This window comes from Purpureocillium takamizusanense, chromosome 1 (genome assembly GCF_022605165.1).
Source record: "Purpureocillium takamizusanense chromosome 1, complete sequence".
In the NCBI taxonomy this organism is placed as follows: Eukaryota; Fungi; Ascomycota; class Sordariomycetes; order Hypocreales; family Ophiocordycipitaceae; genus Purpureocillium; species Purpureocillium takamizusanense.
Window position 1 is genome coordinate 742,416 of NC_063068.1, and position 23,997 is coordinate 766,412.

General features: G+C 59.9%; 8 protein-coding genes across 9 annotated transcripts; 2 read left to right on the forward strand and 6 right to left on the reverse strand.

The window, feature by feature from the left end:
* Positions 1-459: 459 nt before the first annotated feature.
* Positions 460-4,599, reverse strand: JDV02_000250 (uncharacterized protein). Its single transcript, XM_047981033.1, has 2 exons — positions 2,917-4,599; positions 460-2,775 (listed from the first exon to the last, which is right to left on the reverse strand). The coding sequence occupies exons 1-2, from the start codon at positions 3,829-3,831 to the stop codon at positions 661-663; spliced, it is 3,030 nt and encodes a 1,009-aa protein (XP_047836991.1). The 5' UTR covers positions 3,832-4,599; the 3' UTR covers positions 460-660.
* A 2,772-nt stretch (positions 4,600-7,371) lies between these two features.
* Positions 7,372-10,971, reverse strand: JDV02_000251 (uncharacterized protein; the record flags this gene model as incomplete). 2 transcript variants are annotated; one of them, XM_047981034.1, is made up of 9 exons in its annotated part: positions 7,372-7,803; positions 7,864-8,445; positions 8,544-8,726; positions 8,821-9,165; positions 9,299-9,555; positions 9,679-9,884; positions 10,013-10,323; positions 10,453-10,757; positions 10,863-10,971. In XM_047981034.1, 9 exons carry the CDS (start codon positions 10,969-10,971, stop codon positions 7,738-7,740), a joined length of 2,364 nt encoding a protein of 787 aa, XP_047836992.1. In that variant the 3' UTR covers positions 7,372-7,737. The 2 variants fall into 2 exon arrangements, with proteins under 2 accessions (XP_047836992.1, XP_047836993.1); XM_047981035.1 differs by having other exon boundaries at positions 7,864-8,726.
* A 1,199-nt stretch (positions 10,972-12,170) lies between these two features.
* On the reverse strand, positions 12,171-16,126 carry PIM1 (Endopeptidase La). Its single transcript, XM_047981036.1, has 2 exons — positions 12,639-16,126; positions 12,171-12,582 (listed from the first exon to the last, which is right to left on the reverse strand). Exons 1-2 carry the CDS (start codon positions 15,831-15,833, stop codon positions 12,418-12,420), a joined length of 3,360 nt encoding a protein of 1,119 aa, XP_047836994.1. The 5' UTR covers positions 15,834-16,126; the 3' UTR covers positions 12,171-12,417.
* Positions 16,127-16,664: 538 nt separating this feature from the next.
* JDV02_000253 (uncharacterized protein) lies at positions 16,665-17,546 on the forward strand (the record flags this gene model as incomplete). Its single annotated transcript, XM_047981037.1, has 1 exon — positions 16,665-17,546. One exon carries the CDS (start codon positions 16,665-16,667, stop codon positions 17,544-17,546), a length of 882 nt encoding a protein of 293 aa, XP_047836995.1.
* Positions 17,547-17,763: 217 nt separating this feature from the next.
* JDV02_000254 (Glutathione transferase) lies at positions 17,764-18,748 on the reverse strand (the record flags this gene model as incomplete). Its single annotated transcript, XM_047981038.1, has 3 exons — positions 18,603-18,748; positions 18,081-18,522; positions 17,764-17,926 (listed from the first exon to the last, which is right to left on the reverse strand). Exons 1-3 carry the CDS (start codon positions 18,637-18,639, stop codon positions 17,764-17,766), a joined length of 642 nt encoding a protein of 213 aa, XP_047836996.1. The 5' UTR covers positions 18,640-18,748.
* An 804-nt stretch (positions 18,749-19,552) lies between these two features.
* On the reverse strand, positions 19,553-21,282 carry JDV02_000255 (uncharacterized protein; the record flags this gene model as incomplete). The annotated part of the gene is made up of 1 exon (XM_047981039.1): positions 19,553-21,282. The coding sequence occupies one exon, from the start codon at positions 21,280-21,282 to the stop codon at positions 20,092-20,094; it is 1,191 nt and encodes a 396-aa protein (XP_047836997.1). The 3' UTR covers positions 19,553-20,091.
* A 393-nt stretch (positions 21,283-21,675) lies between these two features.
* JDV02_000256 (uncharacterized protein) lies at positions 21,676-22,815 on the reverse strand (the record flags this gene model as incomplete). Its single annotated transcript, XM_047981040.1, has 2 exons — positions 21,676-22,399; positions 22,800-22,815. 2 exons carry the CDS (start codon positions 22,813-22,815, stop codon positions 21,765-21,767), a joined length of 651 nt encoding a protein of 216 aa, XP_047836998.1. The 3' UTR covers positions 21,676-21,764.
* A 368-nt stretch (positions 22,816-23,183) lies between these two features.
* On the forward strand, positions 23,184-23,872 carry TXNL4A (Thioredoxin-like 4A; the record flags this gene model as incomplete). Its single annotated transcript, XM_047981041.1, has 3 exons — positions 23,184-23,406; positions 23,545-23,727; positions 23,847-23,872. 3 exons carry the CDS (start codon positions 23,184-23,186, stop codon positions 23,870-23,872), a joined length of 432 nt encoding a protein of 143 aa, XP_047836999.1.
* Positions 23,873-23,997: the final 125 nt, after the last annotated feature.

Genomic DNA, 23,997 nt, shown 5'->3' on the forward strand with positions numbered 1-23,997 from the left:
TCCTGCACCAACCCCCCCTCCCCCCGGCTTGCTCCTGCCCTGCCCTGGCCCCTCCCCAACAGAAACGAGTGCCCCCACTGTCGACTAGAATACTCCAATCAAAGGCGCGCCGCGCTGCAGAGACGGAGGCTCTCCACGTGACTGTCCCTTCTTGCGTTTGGCCCCCCCCCCGCCCCGCAGAAATCATTCCACGGCGGCTTCTAGAACGAGAGGTAGGGGAGAGATAGAGGAGGCGAAGAACATAGAGGGCTAGTCAGAGCGATCAGGAGTTGCAGTGCTCTGTGCAGATTCTCTGCCTTTGTCACGGTTCGAGGCATGCTCCTGCTGCCTCTAGTACAATGTTCAGCGAGTCGATTGGCGACTCCCATCGCTCGTCGTAGCACACCGCCGCTGGTTACACTCGTGTATAGTTATGTAGGTGCTGTTAATCGACAGCTGCACAAGCACTATACTTTCGTCCTCTAGGGTCATGATGCGCGTAACATTCGTACTCGGTACAGTCGTCTGCTATACTACCGTGCCATGCGTATTCCCCGATGCGTGCCTCCTCCCTGACAATAATAAACAGTCAGTTGCCTGTCCGCCTTCTGTAAAATACAATGGCTGCCACGCCCAAAAATGTGCCCAAACAAAGCTAGCTGTAATGTCCTGCTATGGTCTTCACGTTCCTAAGTCTGTCGTTATCATTACTGCCGGCACCGTACTGGGCCGGGATGTCGGGTTTAGGTCATCCTCAAATATACCCCGTCTTTGCATTACGCTGTCGTCGATTCCTAGGTGGGCCGCTCCAATGCCCGTCAGTGACTCTGGCAGCGATGCTTGCCTCACGAAACCCGGTTTCGGTTGCCCGCCGCGTGCAGCATGAGACATTGAAGGCGTGCCAGAGTCGTCCAGGGGCAGTGACGCCATGCGGCTGCGCGACGCCGCACCGGCCGTCGAGTTCGACAGGGAGCTCTGCGAATAAGCGCCCTGCCCCGTTTCGTCATCTCTCTCTGCCTGAGAGGTAGGCATCGTGCTGCTCAGCTGTTGGGCTACCAAGTGTTCTGTTTGCCGCTCGGTCCCGGTTTCCGCGTTCTCATTGGGAGCAAGCGTTGTTGTCTCCTGTCGTGACTCTACCAACCCCTCAGGGCATGCCACCGGCACACGTTCCACGGCGATATCGCGGTCCGAGTTGTAACCCGCCGCGTTCTCATGTGTCTGGGGTGCAATCGCCGGCCGCATGCATCCCTCTGGCGTCTGTGCGCGGGGACAGTGTACAGCCTCCGGAGCAGCACTTTCCTTCTCTATCTTGGGTGTTTTTAGCGCCGATGCTGCGCCCGCGTCTGCTGGCTCCTTTGCACGAACCGCCGAGACCGTGTCGAGTTTGATGACGGTGTCCGTTCGAACGAGACTAGGGATTGGTGCCCCTTCCGCCCCCGTGACACCAGGCTGTTCTCGCACGGCATCGGAAATGTCATTGGGACTTGCCACACCTGCAGCCTCGGCGCCGTGGTTCGTCAGTCCACCAGCCACAGCTGGTGCCGTTGTGACACTCCCTGCTCCGGGATCCGACGGTTGTGCAAGAGGAGCGTCACCTACAGCGGCAATTCCCGTTGTCGGCGTCGGCGTGCTGTGCTCGTTTTCCGCTTGTGACATGTCATCCGTAGCCATATCATCCGCTCCCACATCCGTGTACGAAGGTCGCACGCTCCTATTTGCCGCCCACGAGGTCTTGCTGAACGGGTCTCGTGATGACTCGCATATATCGAAGTCACTGGGCAAGGGACTCGGAGGCGAACGCCCGCGTGCTGGGTAGTACTGCTCGTACGGCACGGGGCTGGTATCCACGTAAGTCCTGCCCGAGTAGAACAAGTCGTTCGGCGGCTCAACAGTTCTAATCAGTGGCCGAGCATCGGCTTGGTAGGCGTCCACAAAGAGCTCGTTGAGAGGTTGCCCGTCGTCAGCCGTGACGGGGTGCTGCTTGGCGTATGCATGCTCGTCCTCGTCAGCTACGGACGGGAACATGCGCAGCAGCGTCGAGGCCTGCTGACGCATTCTCGGGTCGGCGCTGAGACATATTTCCGTCATTTGTCGGTACCAGTCAGGGACGTTGATCTCCGGACCCAGCATCAGCGGCCGGCCATGAGCTTCGGGCTCGTCCTCCTCCATCGCGAGCCCCCACAGCACCATTCCCAGCTGATACAAATCCGACTTGACGCCAATGTACATGCTGATGCGATGCCCGGCATTGATTAGGGCCGTTGCCTCCGGTGGCTCCCAGCCAACAGGACAGCCTCGTCTGTTAATGTCGATGATCTTGGCGTTATCAAACTCGTCGATGACAATGTTGGAGAGGGTAAAGTCGCCTTGCACGAAGCCCGATTCGTGAACGTCTGACAGGCCTCGCACAATCTGGCGCGCCCACCGCTCCTTGGTGGCCCAAGAAAGGGTATAGTTACTGTCTTTGCAATGGTCGTAAATGATGTCGATGAGTGCACCCTGCGAGGCGTAGCTGATGAGTAGGCCCTTGACGAATTCATCCTCGTCGTCAACGACGACGCCGTAGAAATGGACTACGTCGTTGGAGTAGCGCAGGCTGTTGAGGGCGTTGACCTCGTACAGAAACTCATCGATGGTATCCTGGCTCGGAATCTCCTTCTTGATGAGAACATGGCCATGCACGTTGACCTTGTACACAAACCCCGACATGTGGGAGTCAAAGACGATATCGCGCTCCCTGATTCGTCGGCAGCCCAGATGTCGTACTTGGCTGACGGAAGGGTAATTGATTATTTCCTGCTTTGTGTCAGCAAAGGACCGAGACACGGCGCTCGGGACAGGGGAGTGAGTAGATAGCGCGCCAAAAAAAAAAGTGAGGCGGTGACGCAAAGCCTACGCCGTAAGATGGATCATGGAGAAAAGTGCGGTCCCACTCACATTACCGTCCTCAACGACGTGGACGTGGAGTCGGCCATCGGTTGTCTCGAGCTTGAGGTTGGTAACAGTGTCGTAAAATTTGATATCGGCTAGGCTTTCGCGGATTGCCTCGTAGATTTTGGCGCTCTTCTCGCGTTGGTATCGGGTCTGGAACAAGTCCATCTCAAGCGAGTTGAGCGTTGCATAGCGATAGTCGAGGGAAATGGTGACACGGCGCCAGATGTGCTCCTTTTCCCGGTAGGTGACGAAGAATTTTTCCCGTTTGGATCGATCTCTAAAGTGCATGCTGAGGTTGAGAATCCATTTCCTCTCGAGTTCGTCATTGATCATGGCTTCATGCTGCGAGGTCGTCATGGACTGAGCGTCCAACGAGCCATCTGTAGTTGGGACCGTCCCATCGCCACCTTTGTAGGGCTCGGTGGAGGAATCCGCGTCTAAGGATTGTACTGCCAATCCATCGCCGAAGAAGTCTCCCGTATACAAAGAGCTGTGATGGAGGAGGTTGTCGCCTTGGGAAGAGCCCAGCAATCCTGGGGCACTGACGCGAGGGTTCGCGCCGAGCTCAGAAGGACGTCGATGGTGGCGGCTACGTGAGCGGCGATCGACCGATGCGGCTCTTCTCTCGTCTGCCGATGGGGCTACGGGAGCGAGATTCATCCGTTGCTCAGACTGCTGCCTCGCAAACGTTTGGGAACGGGGCAGGCCAGTGATGACCTCCCTCCCGGCGACGTGGACTGGGACCGTGGGCCGGACGGGATCCTCAGGGACGGCCTCGCGAGGGTCGGGCACATGGCTCTGCGGCGGCGACTTGGGAACTGACGAGCTTCTCTGGCTCGACTTGTGCATGAACTTGCGGAGAAACGACAATCTCTTAACCGGTGGCGGCTCGGATTCCGTGCCGTCTGGCGACGCCATGTTGAGCGGCCAGCGGTGCCGGGAAGGAAGCGGTGAGATGACCAGGCGACAGCGTGTATGTCAACCCAATATCGACAAAGAGACAAACGAAGAGAGCCCAACAGGGGCACCGAATATTTGATTTGGCCGAGAGCTGGTAGGTAGGAGATGCATGTAGGCAGATGCACGCAACCGCCCTCAGGACGCGCGGAGGAGCGCGGCGAGGCAAGCCTGAGAGGAAACGATGGGAGGGAGGACGTGGTACGAAGAACGTCAGACAGACAAGGACAGGAGGCGTAGTGACGAGATCAGAGGAGAGGTAGACGAGACTGCCTGGCGGGAGCAGGACACGAAGCACGACGAGGCGCGAGCATATGCAGCGGCCATCGGGAGAGCTGGAGCTGACCAACGACGTGGGCAGAGGTGAGGCAAGGGGTGGCGTGAGATGCCAGTGGGGGTGAGACTGCGAAGTTGAGTCGACGATGAGGCCTGTCTGGACGGAGGAGACGGCGGGCGACGAGCATCGGCGGAGGTGAGGCTGTTTCGTTTGGCCGTGGTGGTGGGAAAAAGCGGCTCCGCGGTTGCCTCAGGGATGCTCTGGCGCTTGGGCTGGCGTGGCCGCGGGCCGGGTGCTAAGGTAGGTAAGGTTCCAGGCTCAGCCCGCCCAACTGTTTGCTGCGAGCCTCTTCAACGTGCTGCGAGGCTGGACGGCGCAGGGCAGGTATCGAGGGACTAACGTAGGGGAGCGGCACCAGCGTGTGGACGGGTGATGGGGCCGGCCGGGGTGAGTGATGGAGGGAGGGACGGATCGTGCACGGGAGAAAAGGGGGGTGGCGCCTGTCCTGTCCTGTCCTGTCAGTCTGTCAGTCTGTCAGTCGGCGGCGGCTGGGGCTGGGGCAAGCGGGGCAGGGACGGGGTGGGGTAGGGTAATGGCAGGGGAAACAACCCAGGGACGAGACTTTCACACTGGCATCACGACGGTTTTGTGTCTTCGCTCCAGTGATTGCTGGAGGAGGCGGCAGCGACAGCGGCATCAATAGCTGTACGAAAATATTGAAGACGATTGAATGCTCAAGGAAATCAAGCCCCCCCAAGGTATGGTGGGTACGTTGTCCTACCCTACGTACAGTGCATCGAGGTGGTACCTCCCCCCCAGGCTGCACCCAAGAATGACTGGGAGGGCAACGATGATGGGCTGTGCCTGCCCCTTTCGCCGCAGACGGCGTGGTGGCACGTTGCGGTGTGCATGTGCAGAGCAGTGAAGTGCAGTACGTAAGTACGTACTGTAGAGCGAAACATTGAGGTGGCAGGAAGCCTCCACCCTTCTCTTTCCTGTCCTGCACCACCTGCACCTACCAAGGTATAGTCCGTGGTATACGAAGTGCAGTAGGTACGAATACCCGCCGGCCCATGCTCCTACAAGTGATGGCAAGCTTCTTCGTCCGGTCACCATTTGCCATCCTCCTCCGCCTTCTCCGACACCACCACCACCACCACCACCACCTCCTCCTCCACCTCACCCTCCCCCCCGCCCCTTTACTACAAGCTGCCTCATGCTCCAACTCCCATCTCCCTCTCCACACCTACGCGGCCGCACGTCAGGCACTCGCAGCGCTGCCTCCCAGCACTCCCCGACCAGTCGCTGGTCGCAGGGCGAGTGCCGTCCCTGGGCTTGCCCGCAGGACGACGCAGTCATCCCGCGCAAGCGTCCCGGGAGATGCTCTCCCATTGACGCCTGACGATGCCCCTGGACACCACCGACTTGGTGCAGTAGTTTGCAGGAGTCGTGACCGGGCTGCGTTCCGCCCCGCCATGGACCCTTCCCCGGCTGGGATTGGGATCCCTCGATGTTTGGCGCAGCTCGTCAACGTCAGCAGCTTGCGCGAGGCCAGGTGAAAGCCTTGACTCGGGGGATCCTACCATCCCCGCCGCCGGACGACCGAAGTGAGCTACCGGAGAGCCGGAACCGACGCCGTTTTCTCGACATGGCGCCGCGGGTCACGTTCCCTTCCGTCGTGCAAGTCGAGATCGCACGTGCCGCTGCCGCGGCCTGTCAGTTCTGCACAGTCAGTCGCACATGACGGCCATCTAGCTAAAGCCCTCATCTCACCACGTTACTACTTGCCTCCAGGCCTTGCCGTCATCAAGAAGGTCTCGTACCTGCCCTGAATAGCTGCCTCGGAGCCGCCCCGCGCCTCTGCAGATGCGCCGGTCATCTGCACGCAAGCTTTGGGCGTCAACCGTGACCTGACTGCCCGTTCAAGCAGCCACCGAGGCGTTCCCGACTCCAAATGGTGCGGTTCCCGTGGCTTGACGGGCAAGTATTGAACCAAAATGGCCAAAGCGTTGTTAGTATGACGAATCCCTGCAGTACCGTACCTGTCGCGCATCAGATGCAGGCGTCGTATCGGACAGCACGTGTTCGCCTCCATCGTACCAAGCAGGGCTGCATGTACTTCGTACTGCACGGCTTTGGCTGTGTATGTACGCAGGTATGCGTCGGACGTCTACCGCGATGTTATGGCCGCCGCCCCGCCGCCCGTCGCCCGCCGTTCCGTCTCTTCCCGCGAAGAATGATAAGATAATTGCCCCCAGCGTCAGGCCACGGCCCGGTCCCCAAGCAGCGGCACCGCGCGGACCCTTGCCAGCGCATCAGGTAACCCGACCCGACTTCTTGGGTGCCTCGCAGCGTCCCGGCAAAACCCATCAGCGCGGCATCCCTCCCTCCGCCCACCATGACGACGGCGCCTGCGCGATGGCGACTGCAGTTGTCCACTCTCCTTCCCAAGGCGTGGGCGGCAATTCCCCGCTTAGAGCCATGCGCCTGGCCCACTCGTGGCGACCACGTCACACAAGCCCGCCCACGCGCACACCACGGCGGACCAGCAGTAGATCAGGCATAATTGCATCAACAGACACGGCCAGAGACAGTGCCATCGACGCTAGGTGGGTAGCGTGCATGGCCCAAGGCATAGGAAGATTCGGGTTAGCAGCGAGGCTGCAGCTCGCCGCGGCTGGCCATTGATGCATCCTCCGCCGAGCCAAGGGAGCAGGCTGGCGACCACTGCCGGGGCTTGGGCATCGTCAGTTGGGCCGTGACAAGAGCAGCAGAGTAGTCGGAGCGCTGCCGCCCCCCATCGTAAGCGGCGCGCAGTGTGGCCGATCGGAGGCCGTTTTGCGGATTTTAACAGCCGGACTGGAGCACGCAGCATATTTCACGCACGTCTTCGGGCGGCCACCCTCGGCCAACGTCATTGATCACCCGAAAGTAAGGCATTGGCCACGGATCTCCAATTGAACCGCGTTCAATCGGGCATCGGTACGGGCCAGCTAGGCTCGTCCCGCGCCCCCGTTCCCCGCAACCCGGTCCCACTTGGTTGGCAGCGCTGGCTCGTGGTTCCTTCGCCCGGCTTGCCAGGACTGGCACGAGAGCAACCTCGTCCTTTGTAGAATTACATGTAGCTCCGGATGCTATAGGGCCAAGTCGACGGTCAGTGTTCATCTCTCGACCCTAGTACAAGCACCCTTCCAGTTGTACGATGATCACTAATGTTCATGTTTGTTCATTTCTATATGCAAGACAGCCACGGACAACGGGAGTCGAGGACACAGGCCCAGGTGCCTGGCTGCAGATGATGGCAGCAGTCAGATGCCAATATGGCGAGACGAGATGCGGTACACTCGAGCATAGACACCTTCGGCCCCAGTCTGTTTCCATTCAGGATGCTGTTAACCCGTTGCTTGCGTACAGCGATGCCACCGATGACCTCGAAGGTAATTGAAACTTTTGGTCGAGAAAACCAGCTACAGACGTTCGGAGCGAGACAAAAGCCCCGACGAGCTCTGCTACATGCGTCAACATGCGCGATGGTGGAGAAGGGCATATCTCGTGTTGCCGTGCCGAACCTAAACGTGTACGGTTCTGCATCACTCAACCATCCTTTCTCCGGTTGCCAAAGTCAAATACGGGCAGCCTTTCCAGTCGCATGTATTCTGACACGTTTCTCAGCATCAGCGCTACTGGGCCGGGAAGGGAAGATGTTGTGCTCGTACCTGATATACCTCTGTCCCCCACCATGAAAGCTTATGAGACGCTCCGGTGTAGACCACAGCAAAGAATATAATAATGCCCGAAATGGCGACCGAGCAGTCCAATGAAGCACTCAGCACAAAGTTGAACCTTTTCCACCATGCCTGGTGGCAGCGCTTGACCAGCAGCCCAAACACAAGGCCGATTAGCGCCCAGCTCCCGTAGTTTGTGCCCGAAGCAGGCGGCATGTAGCCCAGGCCGCCGAGGAAGAGCGGGACGTGCACGCGGCGCAGCCATTTCCCCTGTCGCGGGAACGCGCGGCGCAGGGCATACACTGCAACAGGGAGCGAGAAGCCTACGAGGAAGAACCACAGCAGCGCGCGGTAGGGCGCCCCGGGGGCGAAGAAGCGCCGGGGGCCTAGAGCGCCCCAGACGGTGCTCGTGTTGAAGTGCGTACGCGAGAAGGGGCAGGTGAAGCCGTTGGGGGCCGAGGCGGTGCAGATATGCGGGATGTGGTTGAGAGCCCAGTTGAGGACCGAGACCTGCCCCAGGGAGCCGACGACGAGGCCCACGGCCTGGACGAGGAACAGCTGCCGAGGAGGGATCTGAACTTTGAGTTAGCGAGATGCATATGGGCTGGGGGGATTCCGCAGAATTGTGTCTATGAGGAAGGGGAGGATGTGTGGGTGGTAGGTAGTGGTACGTTGCAGTATATCCCCAGCTTGAGGTCCTGCGCAAAGGCCAGCCCCTTGACGCCCGAGATGGAGCCGAGGGAGAAGAACCATATGTTGGCGAGGACTTTGCCCTGCCAGATATACCCGGCGATGATGCGGCAGAAGAGCTCTATCCCGATCTTTGTGTTTGTGGTTGCGTAGACCCAGGCGATCTACATGGGGCGGGGGTTGCTTCTCGTCAGCGTGGGGAAGAAAGGGGGGCTTGGGAATATGATTATATACGAGGTCGCGAAGGGGGGTACGCACGGGGATGAAGAAGACGGCGGACACGACGAGGGACAGCAGCGCGCCGTACCACCGCAGCTGGACCGGGTAGTATTCGCTGGCGAAGGCGGCCAGGAACGCTGCGAGCAGGCCGGCTGCCCCGTACCACCACAGAGGAACGTCGGCGTACGGCGTGCGTCCTGGAATAACCTTGCTACTATCGCCTTGCGCCTCGGCGTTGCGGCGAAAGAAGGACCTGAGGCTGGCTGAGCGCAGCACGGCGACGATCTCGCGCCGCTTCTCAAGTAGCGTCCATGAGACGAGCGAGGCCGTCGTCGCGAAGGCGAGGCCAAATTTGTTGAGCGCGTACGTCACGGGGAGGCGAATCTTGTTGCCCCGACCGCCCATGTTAGCCAAAGAAGGAGCATCTTCGTCGGCTTTCTCCCCCGCGATATGGGACGGGCCAAAAAGGGGGAGAGGAGGGGAAGGGAACGGGGGAATGGGAGGGGAAGTTGCGTACATCCGAGTACGCCTCGTACTTGGCCGGGTCAAAGGTGAAGCCGTCGCCCTTGTTGACGACCCTCGACACGTTGTACACCTTGGCCGTCCGGTCGAAGATGGCGTTGCTCTGCAGCGGGAGGTAGCCAGACAGCCACGTGTTGGAGTAATACAGCGCGGGCGTGACAATGTATATCCAGAAGACGAGGGACGCGAGGACGTTGAGGATGGCCCACGTGGGGACGACGAGCGGCGAGCCAATGTACGCAATCTGGCTCCCTGTTCAGTCCGGGTGATTAAAAGATCAAGCAGTCAGCGAGATATGCTCTCATCGACGAGGAGGAGGAGGAGGGGGAGGAGGAGGGGCAGCTAGCTCTACGACGGGGTCTTATCTATACTTGCAGTCAAGGGTGAGGGGGAGCAGCCCCATGCCGCTCTTCATGCCAAAGACTTGGTTGACGATGGCGTTGCGCGGCGCGATCCAACATATCCAGGTGAAGTATCCCAGCGCGGGGAAGAGCAGGTCGGGCACCCAATACCAGCAGAAGCCGGCGGCAAACGTCCACAGGAAGAACCTGTACCGGGCCGACGACGACTTGCGCGCGCGTCTGTATGTGACCAACACACGGGGTATGCTCCATCAGCACACAGCTAACCGACTCAGAGGGGGAGGGGGGGTACTCTGAGTACACAAGTAGCATCGGTAGTAACCAGTGGCAGCAGGAGACGAACATACTCGGAAGAAGAAGAGGAGAAGGAGGAGGAGGAGGAGGAAGTCTGCTGGCTGGGAGGTCCGGGCCCGTGCAGCGCCGAGTTGAGCGCCGTGTTGCCCAGCACGCCCGGCCAGAGCAGCTCCGGCGGCTCGACGACGAGCGACCGCGAGAGGCCGGCGAGCGCGAAGCCGAACAGGATGGTGGCGAGCGTCATGAGCAGCTCGAAGCCCCAGCCCGCCTCGTAGCCGTAGAAGACACGCTGCTCGGTCAAGACGTCGGCGCTCAGGCGCGTCAGGAAGCTCAGGTTCGCGAGCATGTATATCAAGATATTTTCCTACGTCCCCCACACGCACATCTCGGCCCACCCCGTCAGGACTCTGTATGTAGCTCTCTCTTCCAGCCAAGCGATGAGCTCGGGATATGGGAAGGGGGGGGGATCATGGTATGTACATGTATGCAATACCTTGTGGTTAAACGGCCCCGGGTTTAGGCCATATCGCCTGCCCGCGAGCGTCACGCCCCAGTCCGGCACGGCGTACTCCCACGCCTTGCCCAGGGGGTACGCGAGGAACTGGATCGCCGACTGCGACAGGCTGACGGACGGGAAGCGGAACGTGTAGAGCGTGTTGACACCGCTGCCGACGAGGCAAAAGGCCAGCCCGATGGTCCACATGCGCAGCGTCAGGCACGGCACGGACGGGTCGTCAAGGGTTGCGTCCGCCACGCCGGCCGCGGAGAAGACGTCGCTTGCCGTCGATGGCGGACGGGCTTTGCGATTGATATCATCAGCACGCCCGTAGGACAAGCACAGCTGTTCTTTCTTTCTTTCTTTATTTTTTTGTGAAATGCAAAAGGAGTGGAAGCTGTACGAACATGTTTGTCGTTTCAACTCTTCGTCATTTCGGGCGGGAGTCTCCTGCTCGGCATCAACATCGGCTATGGGTCGTGCCCTCGCCGTGTCAAGTGCTTTCAGCACCGCCATGATGGAAATACGTGTGAGAAACACCGTTGCTTCTCAACTCAGGTGATGGGATAAGAACAACACAAGAGCGAGACGAGGGGTTGACGAGAAGTAGGATGGTTTGCCAGAAAAACCTCGAGGCATGATGTCTCTTCACCGCAGGGGCAGATCAATCTGATAAGATGCGATTGATACGACGACGACGACGACGACCACCACCACCACCGCTGTCATAATAGAGTGGAATCCTTCTTGTTAGTACTGCGTGCGTGCGAACTACTACTGCTACTAACTAGTGCCGGTGGACCGCGTGCGCAACCGTTTACCCGCCGGCACTGCCACTCCTAGATCACGGAAATTATCCACCTACGATGCCGTCTGATCCGCTTACACCGGGCAATTCTGTTTCTGTTCTTATTAACGATGTCTGCGAGTAGTATGTCAACGGGGTTTGGCGAAGGTGGCGTCGCTCTACGCCGTCCCATGGGCGCAAAGACCATCAATCTTGAAAGACAAGATTTTCACATACTCGCATTGAAGACTCGGTCAGAATGGCTCTCGTTCTGGAGAGCCAACGTACATGGCGTAAAACGATCACGACAGCAATGAGTCGGATAATAAGAGTGTACCTCCCCCCATAGATACTCTTGGGCCTTGGCCACATCCCTGCACCTGTGCTGTCCAGTCCCCTCACCCACGACTGGCATTCTACGTACCGACCATGACGGTTTTGGTAAGCCCCCCCCCCCCCCCAAAGCAACCAGAGAGTAAAACCCTGGGGGGCAGGGCAACAACCTCGAAAGAAAAAACTTCCATGGGAAACACTCCTTCGAAAAACAGCCCGGCCGGTTCACAAAGTCCCGCAATTCGCAACTCAACTCTCGGCAAGGTTCCGTTTCCGCGCCCGCCCGGTCCAAGACGCCGAGAGTTTGCCGAGTCAGCCGTGTCGTCCCGTGCCGCGCCCCCCCTCCTCGTCAAGCTGATGATGGCATTTGGTTACACATGTCGACGTCGTGGTGGTGGTGGTGGTGTTAGGTGGCATGAATGGCATGAGTCGGGCGGGCGTTGCGAAAAGACAAAACTACATCGCCGACTGCTTTTTGTTATAACGCTGTCGAAGGGGGTAAAAGATATGGAAAACTTTATAGAGACGGTCGCCAAATAGTCCAAACCAGTATGCTTCGCGACTCTCGTCGGCTTCACGCCGCCAACACCATCGCCACCAAGAAAGGAGGATGGGAGTAGTTTATTCAACACCAAGCATATTTGCTCGTCTTCTTCCATATGTCTGTAATACATACATGCATGCATGCGCACACATACAAAACGCCATATCATGGATGCCGCACTCCCTACTGCCCCAGGTTTCGGGTCTGGCTAGAATGCTTCAAGTCCGGCAGCGCCGCCCACATGCGTCTTCTCTTTGAATCTTGTTTTTACATGGCTCACCGTCTAAGTCTCGGTCGTCTATTCGTCGTCCTCGGACCGCTCGTGCTTGTCCTTCTCCTGCTGCGACTCCCACTCGCAAATCTTACACTTGCTGGCCTGCTCGCGGTCGAGCTCGGGGAAGACCAGGTCGAACACTTCGCCGTACCAGCCGACGGCGTGGCCTTCGATGCCCTCCTTGATGTTCTGCGCACATTTGTCAGTAAAAGCCACCCAGAACGTGATGGAGATTCGTCACCTACCTTGGGCAACTCCAGCCAGTCCGACATGTTATCGGCTGGGAAGATGATCGTCTTGCAACCCGCCCTCCTCGCTGCCACCGTCTTTTCCCGCAAGCCACCAATCCTGAGCACCTTGCCGGTAAGCGTCAGCTCACCCGTCATGGCCACAGTTGGGTTGACTGGGACATCTAGGGCAAGCGACAAGAGAGACGTAGCCATCGTGATACCCGCTGAGGGACCATCCTTGGACACGGCGCCATCCGGTACGTGCAGATGCATCTTGGCCTTGTTGAAGAAGTGGTTGTCGGGGAACTGCTTGACCATGAAAGACTTGGCGAAGGAGTAGGCAATTGTCGTCGACTCCTTCATCACCGACTTGAGGTTGCCGGTGATCTCCAGGCTCGGGCGGGTGCTTGGCCGTAAGGGAGCCTGCAGAATCGACTCGATGTACATGGCGGCGCCACCCATCTGGGTCCACGCGAGACCCATGGAGACACCGGGCGGGCTGACCTCGTAGAGGCGGTCTGACGTGAACACCGGTGGCCCGATGTAGTCCGTGAGGTTGTCCTTGCCGATCTCAATATGGACCGTATCCGGAACGTGAAGTGCTGTCCGGGGCGTCTCTGTCGTCTCGGCTTCGCTGGCTTCCGTGGCAGCCTTCTTCTCCTTGCCCTCTTCCAAGGGCTCTTCTGCAGCCCTCTCTGCCGCCGCTTCCGCCTTCTTCTCTCCTTCCTCCTTCGCAGCCTTACCCTCCTCCGTCAAGGCTTCCTCTTCTGGCAGGGCCTCCTCGCCAAGATCCTGCACGATCTTAAGCGCCGACTTCCGGTAAACCTTTTCTATCTGCTTCTTCAGATTTCGCACACCTGACTCTCGGCAATACGACTTGATAAGCTCTTCAATAGCCTCGTCGTTCAGTTGTACATCAGCGTCCTTTAGACCGGCAGCTTCCTTGGCCGCCGGCCCGAGGTACTTGTTGGCGATGGCCTTCTTCTCGTCCGCGACATAGCCAGAGAGGGTGATCAGCTCCATGCGATCCAGCAAGGGCCTGGGGATCGTGTCAGTCATGTTGGCCGTGCACACGAACAGGACCTTGGACAAGTCGACCGGAACGTCCATGTAGTGATCCAAGAACGAGCTGTTCTGCTCGGGGTCCAACAGCTCAAGGAGCGCCGATGAGGGATCGCCCTGGTATCCGCGACCAATCTTGTCGACCTCGTCGATGAGGATCAGCGGATTCTCTGTCTGGCACTTCTTCAGCGCCTGGATGATGCGACCAGGCAGCGCACCAACGTATGTCCGCCTGTGGCCCTTGATCTCAGCAACGTCTGTCAGGCCACCAACACTGAACCGATAGTACTGTCGGTTGAGCGCCCGGGCGATGGACTTGCCGATACTGGTCTTTCCGACGCCCGGGGGGCCGACGAAGCACAGGATCTTGCCCTCGACGGTTCCTCGCAGCTTGCCCACGGCGATGAACTCTAGGATCCGATCTTTGACGTCTTGCAGACCGTAGTGATCCTCGTCCAGGACCTTCATGGCGTTCGGAATGCCAAAATTCTCGGCGCTCCTCTGGCCCCAGGGAATCTGGGTAAGCCAGTCGAGGTAATTCCTCGTGACATTGAATTCCGAAGCGGCAGTCTCCAGGTGGGCGAGCTTGTTCAGCTCCTCATCGAAGACTTTGCGAACGGCCTCGGGCATGGCAAGCTTGCCGGCCTTTTCCTTGAACTTTTCCACGAGCTTGTCCTTGCCGTCTGACTCGAGACCAAGCTCGCGGCGAATGCCCTTCATCTGCTCCATGAGCCAATACTCGCGTTGCCTCTTGCTGATCTTGTTCTCTACGTCCTTTGTGATCTTGGACTGCAGCTGGGCATTCATCAACTCCTTCTTGAGGACGATCAAGGCCTTTTGCATACGCTCCTCCACGTTCATGCACGAGAGAACCTCCTGTAGCTCCTTTTGCTCTCCAGAGGACACGGCAGCCGCGAAGTCGGCGAGTTTTCCGGGTTCCGAAGTGACATTACCGGTGGACTGGCTCATGGAAAAGGTCGAAATCTGGTCTCGGAAGAGGTTGTTCATCGTGGCTACCTCCTTGAAGACATTGACAATCTCGTTGGTGACGGCGCGGATTACGGGGCTCTTCGGGTCGTAGGGCTCGTCGGTGAGGTTCTCAACGTTGACTAGGCTGACAGGGTACCGCTTGAGGAACGAAGTCGGCTCGTACTTTTCGGCGACCTGGTCAGGCTTCTTCTCGACGGCACCCTCCTCGAAGCTTGCCACGACGTCTCCCTTCTTCTCTTGCGAGGCGTCTTCCTCTGCCGCTTTTTGTGATATGGGCTCAGGCACATCGGGCTCAGGCTTGGCATCGGCTTTCTTAGCGTCCTGGCTGCCACCGGGTGGCAGCAGGCTCGAGAGCCGAATTCGACGGTGAGGGTAGAGAATCGCCGTCAAGGCGCCCTCTTGGCCATGTATCGGGAAGGCACTTGTGATCTGGGCAAAGACACCCACGTCGTACACGTCGTCGACGTTGCGGATGACGTCTTCGTCTTCATTCTCGTCCTTGAATAGAAAGGCGCCCACATACGGCTGGCCGCGCTTGATGGACTCGGTGATGGCAGTGGCGACATCGGGATCCTTGATAGTTATGGCTTTGTAGAAGCCTGGGAAGAGCGGTCTCCGGGCGATGGGGATGGCGAGAACTTGCGGGTACACCTCGGGGACGACGGGCTTTTGCAGAGCTCGCTCCGCCGACTTGCGACCACGCTTGCCGTCGCCGCCAGAGTTGTCGCCGGACCCAGCGCCACCGGCAGCTGAGCTTCCGGCAGCCTTTCCGTCTGTCGCTTGTGACGTGGAAGAATCGGCAGTCGAGTTCTTGGAGTCGGCGCTCGCCTTTTCCGCCGCATCCCTCTTCTTGTTATCGAGGTTCGCCTTGGCTTCCGCCTCGGACAACGGCTCGGTCGCAGGCTCGATAGACGAGTCGAAGAAGTCGCTTGGCTTGTCTTTGTTGTCCTTGTCTCTGCTCAACCACGCGCTCGTGGAGAAGGCCGCGGCGGCCAGCCGGGGACTTTGCGCCGGTAGTCGGCCGGCGCAACGTTGCCGGCTCCGGGAGGCGGTCGCGAGAGCCCACGTCCTCGGCGCCGTGCGGGGGAGCGTCCTGCTGGCTTGCGCCGCCGAGCGCTCCAGCAGGAGGCGCCCGGTGACACGGGACCGCGGAATCATGACCGGTCGTCGCGAGCAGCCCCAGACGCTGCCGGTGGCGGAGCTCGGGCTCTCTGCTCTGATGCGAGACGGGGCGCCGAAGCTCGGCCGAAGAGCACGACGAATGCGCCTTGACCGGACAGGCAGGCGCAAGAGGTGCTGCCTGATGGTAGCGGTCTATTAGGACGGGGAAATGGGGTGCGTCGTGGCGGCAATGGGGAGCATCGCCGGTGGGCGTTCAGGGTCGATGATGGAGGAAAAAGATGTGGATGGCGATGGCTCGCCTTACAAATGATGGGACGGTTCAACCAGGCGGCACCGGCAACGACATCATCCAAAAAACCCAAGTGTTAGGTAGGGGCGACCAGGACCTTCCATCCGCCGGCTGATCTCCGGTTGGCTGGGAGGTACAGTGAGTGGAGGAGCTGCAACAGCGGACGCCACCTCGTTTGGCGCATAACTTCATTTCTAGCACGCTGTATGCTGGGAGCGACGGTCATGAAGCTACTAACCTGCTGGCGTAAGGATGCTGCAGACGAGGCTGCCGCATATAAATCGTGGCGATTCGAGTAACTTCATGCACTGCCTGTTTTGGAGAACAGGGATGTAGCAGTCGCACGGCCAGCGGGGAAGGATGTTGTAGGAAATGGCGCCCCCAACTGCCGCCTCAGGATTAGGTACTTCGTAATTCGTACTTCGTACAGCCGCTCAATCCTCTGAGCCTCCAGCTCCGTCCACATCCACTGGAGTTGACCTCCGCAATAGCTGTCGGGCGCTGGCACTGGCGTGCGGTGCTGTTCGCCAGGCGCTCACTGCTGGACGCTAGGGCCAGGGAGCAGCCCAGGGACGTCTATGGCGTCCAGTCCGGCTCCTGCCCAGAGAATGGAACTCAAATTCACTATTGTAACGGGAGCTGAGAGGACCACTGAAACTCAAAAGTCTCCCACCTCAGCACACCTCAGGCTCAACTCAGCTCGGCTCAACTCACTCTCCACCGGTTCCTTCCTTTCACACGCCAAGTCCCTCCAGGCTCGCCCGCGAGAACAATTCCCCTCTTCCGTTGAACCTGAAATTGAAACAGAAGACATCAAGCATCACATCTGCACGCGGCGTCGGCTCCGCGACACCTACCTACGAAGCAGCATGGCCTCGTCACGAGACAAGGACGAGGTCGCGTCCTCGCTCTCCAAGCTCAACATCGATATAGAAGCCACCAAGAAGATGCCCGCCGCGTCCAAACGGAAACCCCAGGTGGCCGACTCATGGGAAGATGACGAAGACGACGATGACGATGACGACTCGCCTCCGGGAGCTACAGCCACCGCCTCCTACACCACAGCCGGCGACCTCAACGACGAGCCGGAGACGCCTTTGACATCCCGCGCCCGCGTCCCCTCCCCGCCGCCGCCCACCCCCATGGACCCGCGGCACGCCCCCGTCCCTGAATGGGACGCATCCTTCCGCGGCGCCGACTGGCCCTCCCCGTCGTCCTCCTCCTCCTCGGCGGCGAGGGACCTGCCCCCGTCGCGCCGCCCTGAAAAGACGGACGCCGTAGCCCGCCGCATGATCGCCGCGGGGCTGGGCCTCAAGGCGCCCCGGCAAACGGAGGAGCAGAAGGCGTACCAGCGGTCCGTCCGGGAGCAGGAGCGCAAGCGGCGCGAGCAGGACAAGGAGCAGGAGCGGCGCCGGCAGGAGGACACGGAAAGGGCCAAGGCCGCCGTCTGGGACGACTGATTTGACGGGCATACACAACTTGACGGACTTTCCCCCCATGCCCTTTTGCGGACAGCGCATTATTCTGATGGTTGCTTCGAATGTCTCTCTTTTCTAGCATGCATGCAATGCTACTCAAACATGATGTATCCCGCCTCGCACTAGGAAAAAGGTAGTGCGGGCATCCACGTCCTCTTTCCTCGCCCTCCCGCCACCCTAGTCATACAAGGCACTTGCTCTACAAGCCGTATACCTTCTTGACCGAGTCGCGCTCCGTGATGCGCTTGTGCCACGCGACAAAGTTGGGGTACTTCTTGTCGACCTCGTGCTCGGTCCACACGTCGGTGAGGAAGCCATGGGCGATAGAGTCCCAAGGGATGAAAGCCAGGTCGGCGTACGTGCTGCGGGGAGGGCGGCGTGTCAGTCAGGGCGTCGTGTGTGTGGTGGCAAGGGGCAGCAGCATGCAACTGAGAAAAAGGGACTGGCCACCGAGAGACACTCGATAGGCAGAGAAAGAACGGTTATTCTCAGTGGCGGGGAAGGGTTCCAACTCACAACTTGTCGCCGACGAGGTACTGCTTGCCCTCGAGAATGGCATCGAGCACTCCAAAGACGCGCACCACCTGCTCGTCGTAGCGCTTCTTGGCGCTGGGGAGGTCCTCGGGGTGGAACTTGCGGAACCACACGGCCTGGCCAAAGTAGGGGCCCTGGCCGGACATTTGGAAGTGCAGGTACTGCTTCAGCAGCCACTTGTCCTGGCCGGCCGTGGAGGTGAGCTTGTGCGCCTTGTCGTAGCTCTCGACGAGGTACTCGAGGATGGCGCCCGACTCCCACAGGATCAGGTCGCCGTTGTTGGGGTCCTGTATGGCGGGCAGGCGGCCGTTGGGGTTGATCTTGGTGAAGGACGCGGCCTTGGGGTTCTCGATGGCGATGGACTCGTAGGGGATGTTGAGCTCCTCGAGGGCGATGAGGACCTTGAGGGGGTTGGGACCCTGGCCTGCGACGGGAGAAGGGGAGGGATGAGATGGGATTCTTGGGAGAGGGGAGGGGGGTTCACATGTACGGGGTCGGACATACCGTAGGTCCAGACCTTGATGGGCTTCAGTCCAGACATTGTGATTGTGCGAGTGTTTAGCTCTTTAGGCGGTTGGATGGCAAATGGAGTTTTTTATCGACTTTTGGATGTCTTGTTGAGTGTACAAAGTAATGATGGGCGAGTTGCTGGAGCCGTGTGCAACCAACCAAGCCTTCACTCTAAGAGACAACCCAAGGCATTTATAGCGAAAGCATCTCGAGGATCTATCTTGTCACGCAAGCTGAAACCGCCCACGCATCTACGCTCCTCCACTTCTTCTCCGCCGATCTGATCTCTCTCACTCGCTGGTGTCGCGTCACCCAGGCGTCTGGAGCGCACGGGCATGACGAGGGGGCTCAACCAGCTGTCGTATCCAATGCATTATTAATTGCGCTGGCTGATGACACAATGAGTTCCTCCGTCCTCGTACTTCGCGTCGCGAGAGCCGTTGCGCAATCCACGAATGCGACGCTGTGACGGGGTTATGCTACGGCATAACTACCCAAACTCCGCAATTTGTAAGTGTCCTCATTCCATGGAGTCTAACAACTTAGAAAAGGGGGGGGGGGGCCGTGTCGAAGTAGGTTCAAGGAAGGAGAGCTTGATGTAGCGCGCGGTAAATGACTAAAGTTGCGCCGGCTTTGCCGCGTGAGGCATAGCGCTGCCGCCGAGGACCACAAGTCGCTGGGTTTCGGCGCATCCATGTCCTCTAAGAGGCAGGGCGCTGGGGCGGCTCCGGTTGTGGTCGCGCGGCGCGCGGGAAGGAGAGACTGGATGGATCCGTCAATGGTGACGAAATCGGTGCGATGCGTGGTTGCGATGCGCGCCCCGTGCTTCCGGATATACCAACAAGTCACTGTGTAAGTGCACGAGCTGATGGCATGTTCGCGGATCGCGATGCCTCCGGACGCATCCAACGCTACGCCGCGAAATGTGTTTAATCAGCGTGCGCCGCACGTTTGTCAGGGTCAAGCGACATCTGATGATCAATGCTAAATATTGAAACGGACTCTTGACACGGCACACCCTGCCAGCAAGGCGATGGCGGCAAGTGCAGATAGAGACGACGAACGCGCAAATGGCAGGCACGTCGCTTCTGTCCGGGCTGACCCCATGCCGGTCTAGTTGAAAACCCGTCGGATTTGGTATAAGTGTGTGTGTCGCCGAGTTCCTAACCCCGATAGATGTGATGCCCACCGTCGGGTTTCAAGCACATCAAGGGACTGGGCAGGGCCATGGCGGCGATGGGGTGTCGATGAGCTGCCCGCCCCGGGCGAGCTGGGGAAATGACGACTGGACTATGATGTACGAAGATGTCTGCCGATTCATGTCCTGGTAAACACCCATTCCCATCATCACCACGCCGCGCTCATCACACACGTACAGTATAGCTGGGTCGCAAGAAACCGTCGAGTCATCCATCCCCAGACGCCACTCATAAACCTAGTCAGTTTTGCGAGCGCATGTAGTCCCTCCTCAAGCTTCTCATCCTCAAGTCACCCACGCGGCGAGATATTCCTTGCCGCTGCCGTCGCTGCCGCCGCCCACAACACGCAGGCCAAGGCCGCCTCCCCCCTCGACCTGTCCATACTCGACGTCCAAGTCCAGAGGCAGGACCATGGGCCGCTTGAACGCCACTCGGAGGACGAACGGCGCTTCCGAGTAGATAAACCTGCACCTCTGGTCGTCGAACCGCGCATCGTCCGCGTCCGACGCCGAGAGGAGCTGCTGCATCGCCATGGCCAGCACGTGGTTCCCGTGCGCAATCGTCCCCGGGAACCCAAACAGCCTCGCCAGGGGCCGCGACATGTGGATCGGGTTGTAGTCTTTGCACACCGCCGCCCACGCGCGCGGCGCCAGGAGCCCGAGGCGGACCTTGTTCCGAGCCGCGCCGGACCACGCGACCCGTGGCGGTGGCTCCTCCCTACTGCTGCTGCTGCTGCTGCTGCTGCTGCTGCTCGTTGTGCTCTCAGCTGGCCTGAAGCGCGGCTCTGTACCCGCGGGGAGGTAGGCCAGTATGGTGATATCTTGCTCCATGATGGCGTCGCCACCGCCCCAGCTGTTGAACTTGACGACGACGATGCGTATGTCAAACTCCATGCCTCGCTTCACGCGCCGGCCTCTCCGCTCCGGCCCGCCCAGGTACGCCATGACCACGCAGTTGTCCTCGGTCAGGTCGGCGGCGTCGCGGCCCACGCCCGGGTCGCGCAGCTCAAACGCGTTGCGCGTGTTGACGCACCCAAACGGCAGGACGGGGCAGCGGCGGTTCGCGAGCAGCAGGGCCATCATGGGGTTCACCAGCGCCGGCAGGAACAGCAGGCGGTTGGCCCGCCCGGACCTGTCCCTGCCGGCCTCGCCTGTCGCGGCGTCGAAGCGCCGCTCGTCGCGGCTCGTCACGCGCAGCTTGGCCATGGCCGTCACCTCGGGGAGCAGCATGTGCACGCCGTCGGCGTCGGGCTGCGGCTTTGGCAGCAGGCCCAGCAGGCTGTACGCGTACTTGACCGCCATGAGCGCCACAACGGATGTGACGTCGAGGGCGTCCAGCCGCGAGATGGGCATGGGCACGTTGAAGTTGCTCGCGCCCATGAGGCGGAAGAGGTGCCATAGTCGCTGCAGCCGGGAGGCACCCTTGTAGGCGAGGAAGATGAGAGGGGCTAACACGACAATCGTTACGGTGATCATGGTGAGCTGGTGGCGGCGGCGGCGACTCGATGCGTGTCGCGACGAAAAGACTCTCGTTGAAGTGAAGAGTGTGTCACGGTTGCTGGGAACGTAGCTGGCCTGATGAAGCTTGATGTGGCGGGCATGTGAGTGACGCCATACCGCAACGAGACATGAGCTCCAACTACACGCGCATCCTGCCTGCCAGCTTGGCGGCCACGTCGTCGTTTGCATCGAGACAACGCATATCTACTCCTCGCTGCGGTATGCTACAAGGTATTAAAACTTGATATTAGTAGGCAGAGTAACCATGCCCTAGCGCTTAGTTGATGATGTCCAAGTCGAATAGCAGGCCACACAATAGCGTCCAACATCCATCCAGAGGTCAGTCACATCCGCGGCGCGGGCGCATCAATCACATTGTCATTACTGCCAGCCATGGCAAACAGCGCGGAACAAGTGAAGATCCCTGCCAAGTAGCCGAGCAGCTTCATTCTCTTCACTCAGCCCTCCACGGACAAGTCCCCTACGACGGCGCCGTCGTACATCAATACAAGCGCGCTCTCCTCGCCGCCAACCCCCCGTCTCGGCACGACCGCGTAGCCCTCCAGCCCGAGCTCCCCAGCGGCCCTATTCCACAGCATCTGCGACACCACGCCCTCGCCCGAGGAGCAGCACACGTACGCCAGCGGCCAGCGGCTCCTCCCCAGCGCGTCCCGCACGCCCTTGGTCGCCGGCCGCTCCGTCGCCAGCACGCCCAGCACGCCGCCGCGCCTCCATCCGGCCGGCGCCCCGACAAAGGCGCCCTCGAGCTCGCGCACGTGCTGGGGGCCGACCTTGTGCCCCCTCCCGGCCTTGCACTGGACGAGCACACGCAGCGGCGACTGCTGCTGCTGCTGCTCCTGCTGCTGCTGCTTTCGCGGTGGCGGAGACGGCAACGTCCACGTGCCGACCAGGTCCACGCCGCGGTCCGACGACCCGCCGATGCGCCGCAGGTAGAAGCCGTACCGGCGCAGAGCCGCCGCCGCGACGTACTCGTAGCGCGTGCCGACGTAGACGGTGGACTTGTCATCGAGCCCGGTGCGCCGCGCGTAGGAGAGAAAGCTGGCGAGGTCTGCGTGGTGCGGCGATGGCGCGTCTGGGTATATCAGCTTGGTCTGCCGCTGCTGCTGCTGCTGTGGGACACCTTTCTGCGACGGTGGTGGTGGTGGTGGTGGTGATGATGATGATGATGATGGCCCGCCCGACTCATCGCGTGGACCGTCGTGTCCTGTCTGACTCGAGAAGCGGGCTGTGCATGGCAGTATGGGTCGGCACGGCTGCTGCTGCTGCTGCTGCTGCTGCTGCTGCCTCCGTAGGTAGCGCGGTATGTTACGGCATCTCCGTAACATGTTGCGCCTGCGCGAATGCCTCGGGCGCGAGAGTGCGCCGTGTGAGATCGTGAGTCTGCTGCGATATCGTCGTGTAAGTTTACCAGTGAGCGAGCGTGTCATGGAGCGGCCCTTGCGATATGCATCAAAGCGGGTCTTGCTGCCTACGAGGCCACTCCAGCATCGTAATTTGTACGTACTCACACACTCACCCAAACTGCGCTGCCCCACCCCCCGCCATACTATCTGCCTTTCTTCAACTTTCTCAACCTTCAACCTCGTTCCTCACTCTTCGTCGCCTTCGTCGCGTTGAAATTGCAACCCACCGACTCACTCACACACACGCGCGCGCTCTACCTCAACCACTCTATTCAGCTGCACACCGCCTCCGACGCATCGCCTCACCCCATCGCGTCCGACCAGCCAGCCAGCCCACGCACGCCTCGCGACTGGCACAGCGCACGCCACCCTCACCGCGACCGACCAACCTACTACCTACCGACCTAGTCGAACCCGCCCGCCCAACTCAACCGGCACAACCCAAAAGCCATCATGGGCTCCGTCGTCATCCCCCACCTCGCCTCGGGCTGGCACGTCGACCAGGCCATCCTCAGCGAGGAGGAGCGCCTCGTCGTCATCCGCTTCGGCCGCGACTGGGACCCCGACTGCATGCGCCAGGACGAGGTGCTCTACAAGATTGCCGACAAGGTCAAGAGCTTCGCCGTCGTCTACGTCTGCGACATTGACCAGGTCCCCGACTTTAACAGCATGTACGGTGCGTACAGACCCGACCCCGATCCCCCCCCCCCGTCTTTCTCTTTTCCTTCTCCTTCTCCTTTCCTCTGCTCTCCTCTCCTCTCCCCTCCTCTCAAACAAAGCTGACATTTTTGTCGTCCCCTTGGCGCGCGCGCAGAGCTGTACGACCCCTGCACCATCATGTTCTTCTTCCGCAACAAGCACATCATGTGCGACTTCGGTACCGGCAACAACAACAAGCTCAACTGGGTCCTCGAGGACAAGCAGGAGCTCATAGACATCATTGAGACCATCTACCGCGGCGCCAAAAAGGGTCGCGGTCTCGTCGTCAGTCCCAAGGGTATGTATTTCCCCCATGATCATCATCTCATCATTCCACCCAACTCGTGGACTTCTTTCTCATCCGCCCTTCACCCATGCACGTCCTTCCGTTCGTCCTCAAACTGACCCTCTCGGCAGATTACTCCACGCGACACCGATACTAGATGCCCACGTCCCCGTGGTGTCGTCGTCGTCACGGCGTCGACCCTATCCCATCCGCAGCATGGCTCTCTTCCAGAGCAGCGCGCATGCGCATGATCTCATGACATTTTATCCATCACTCGAGCGT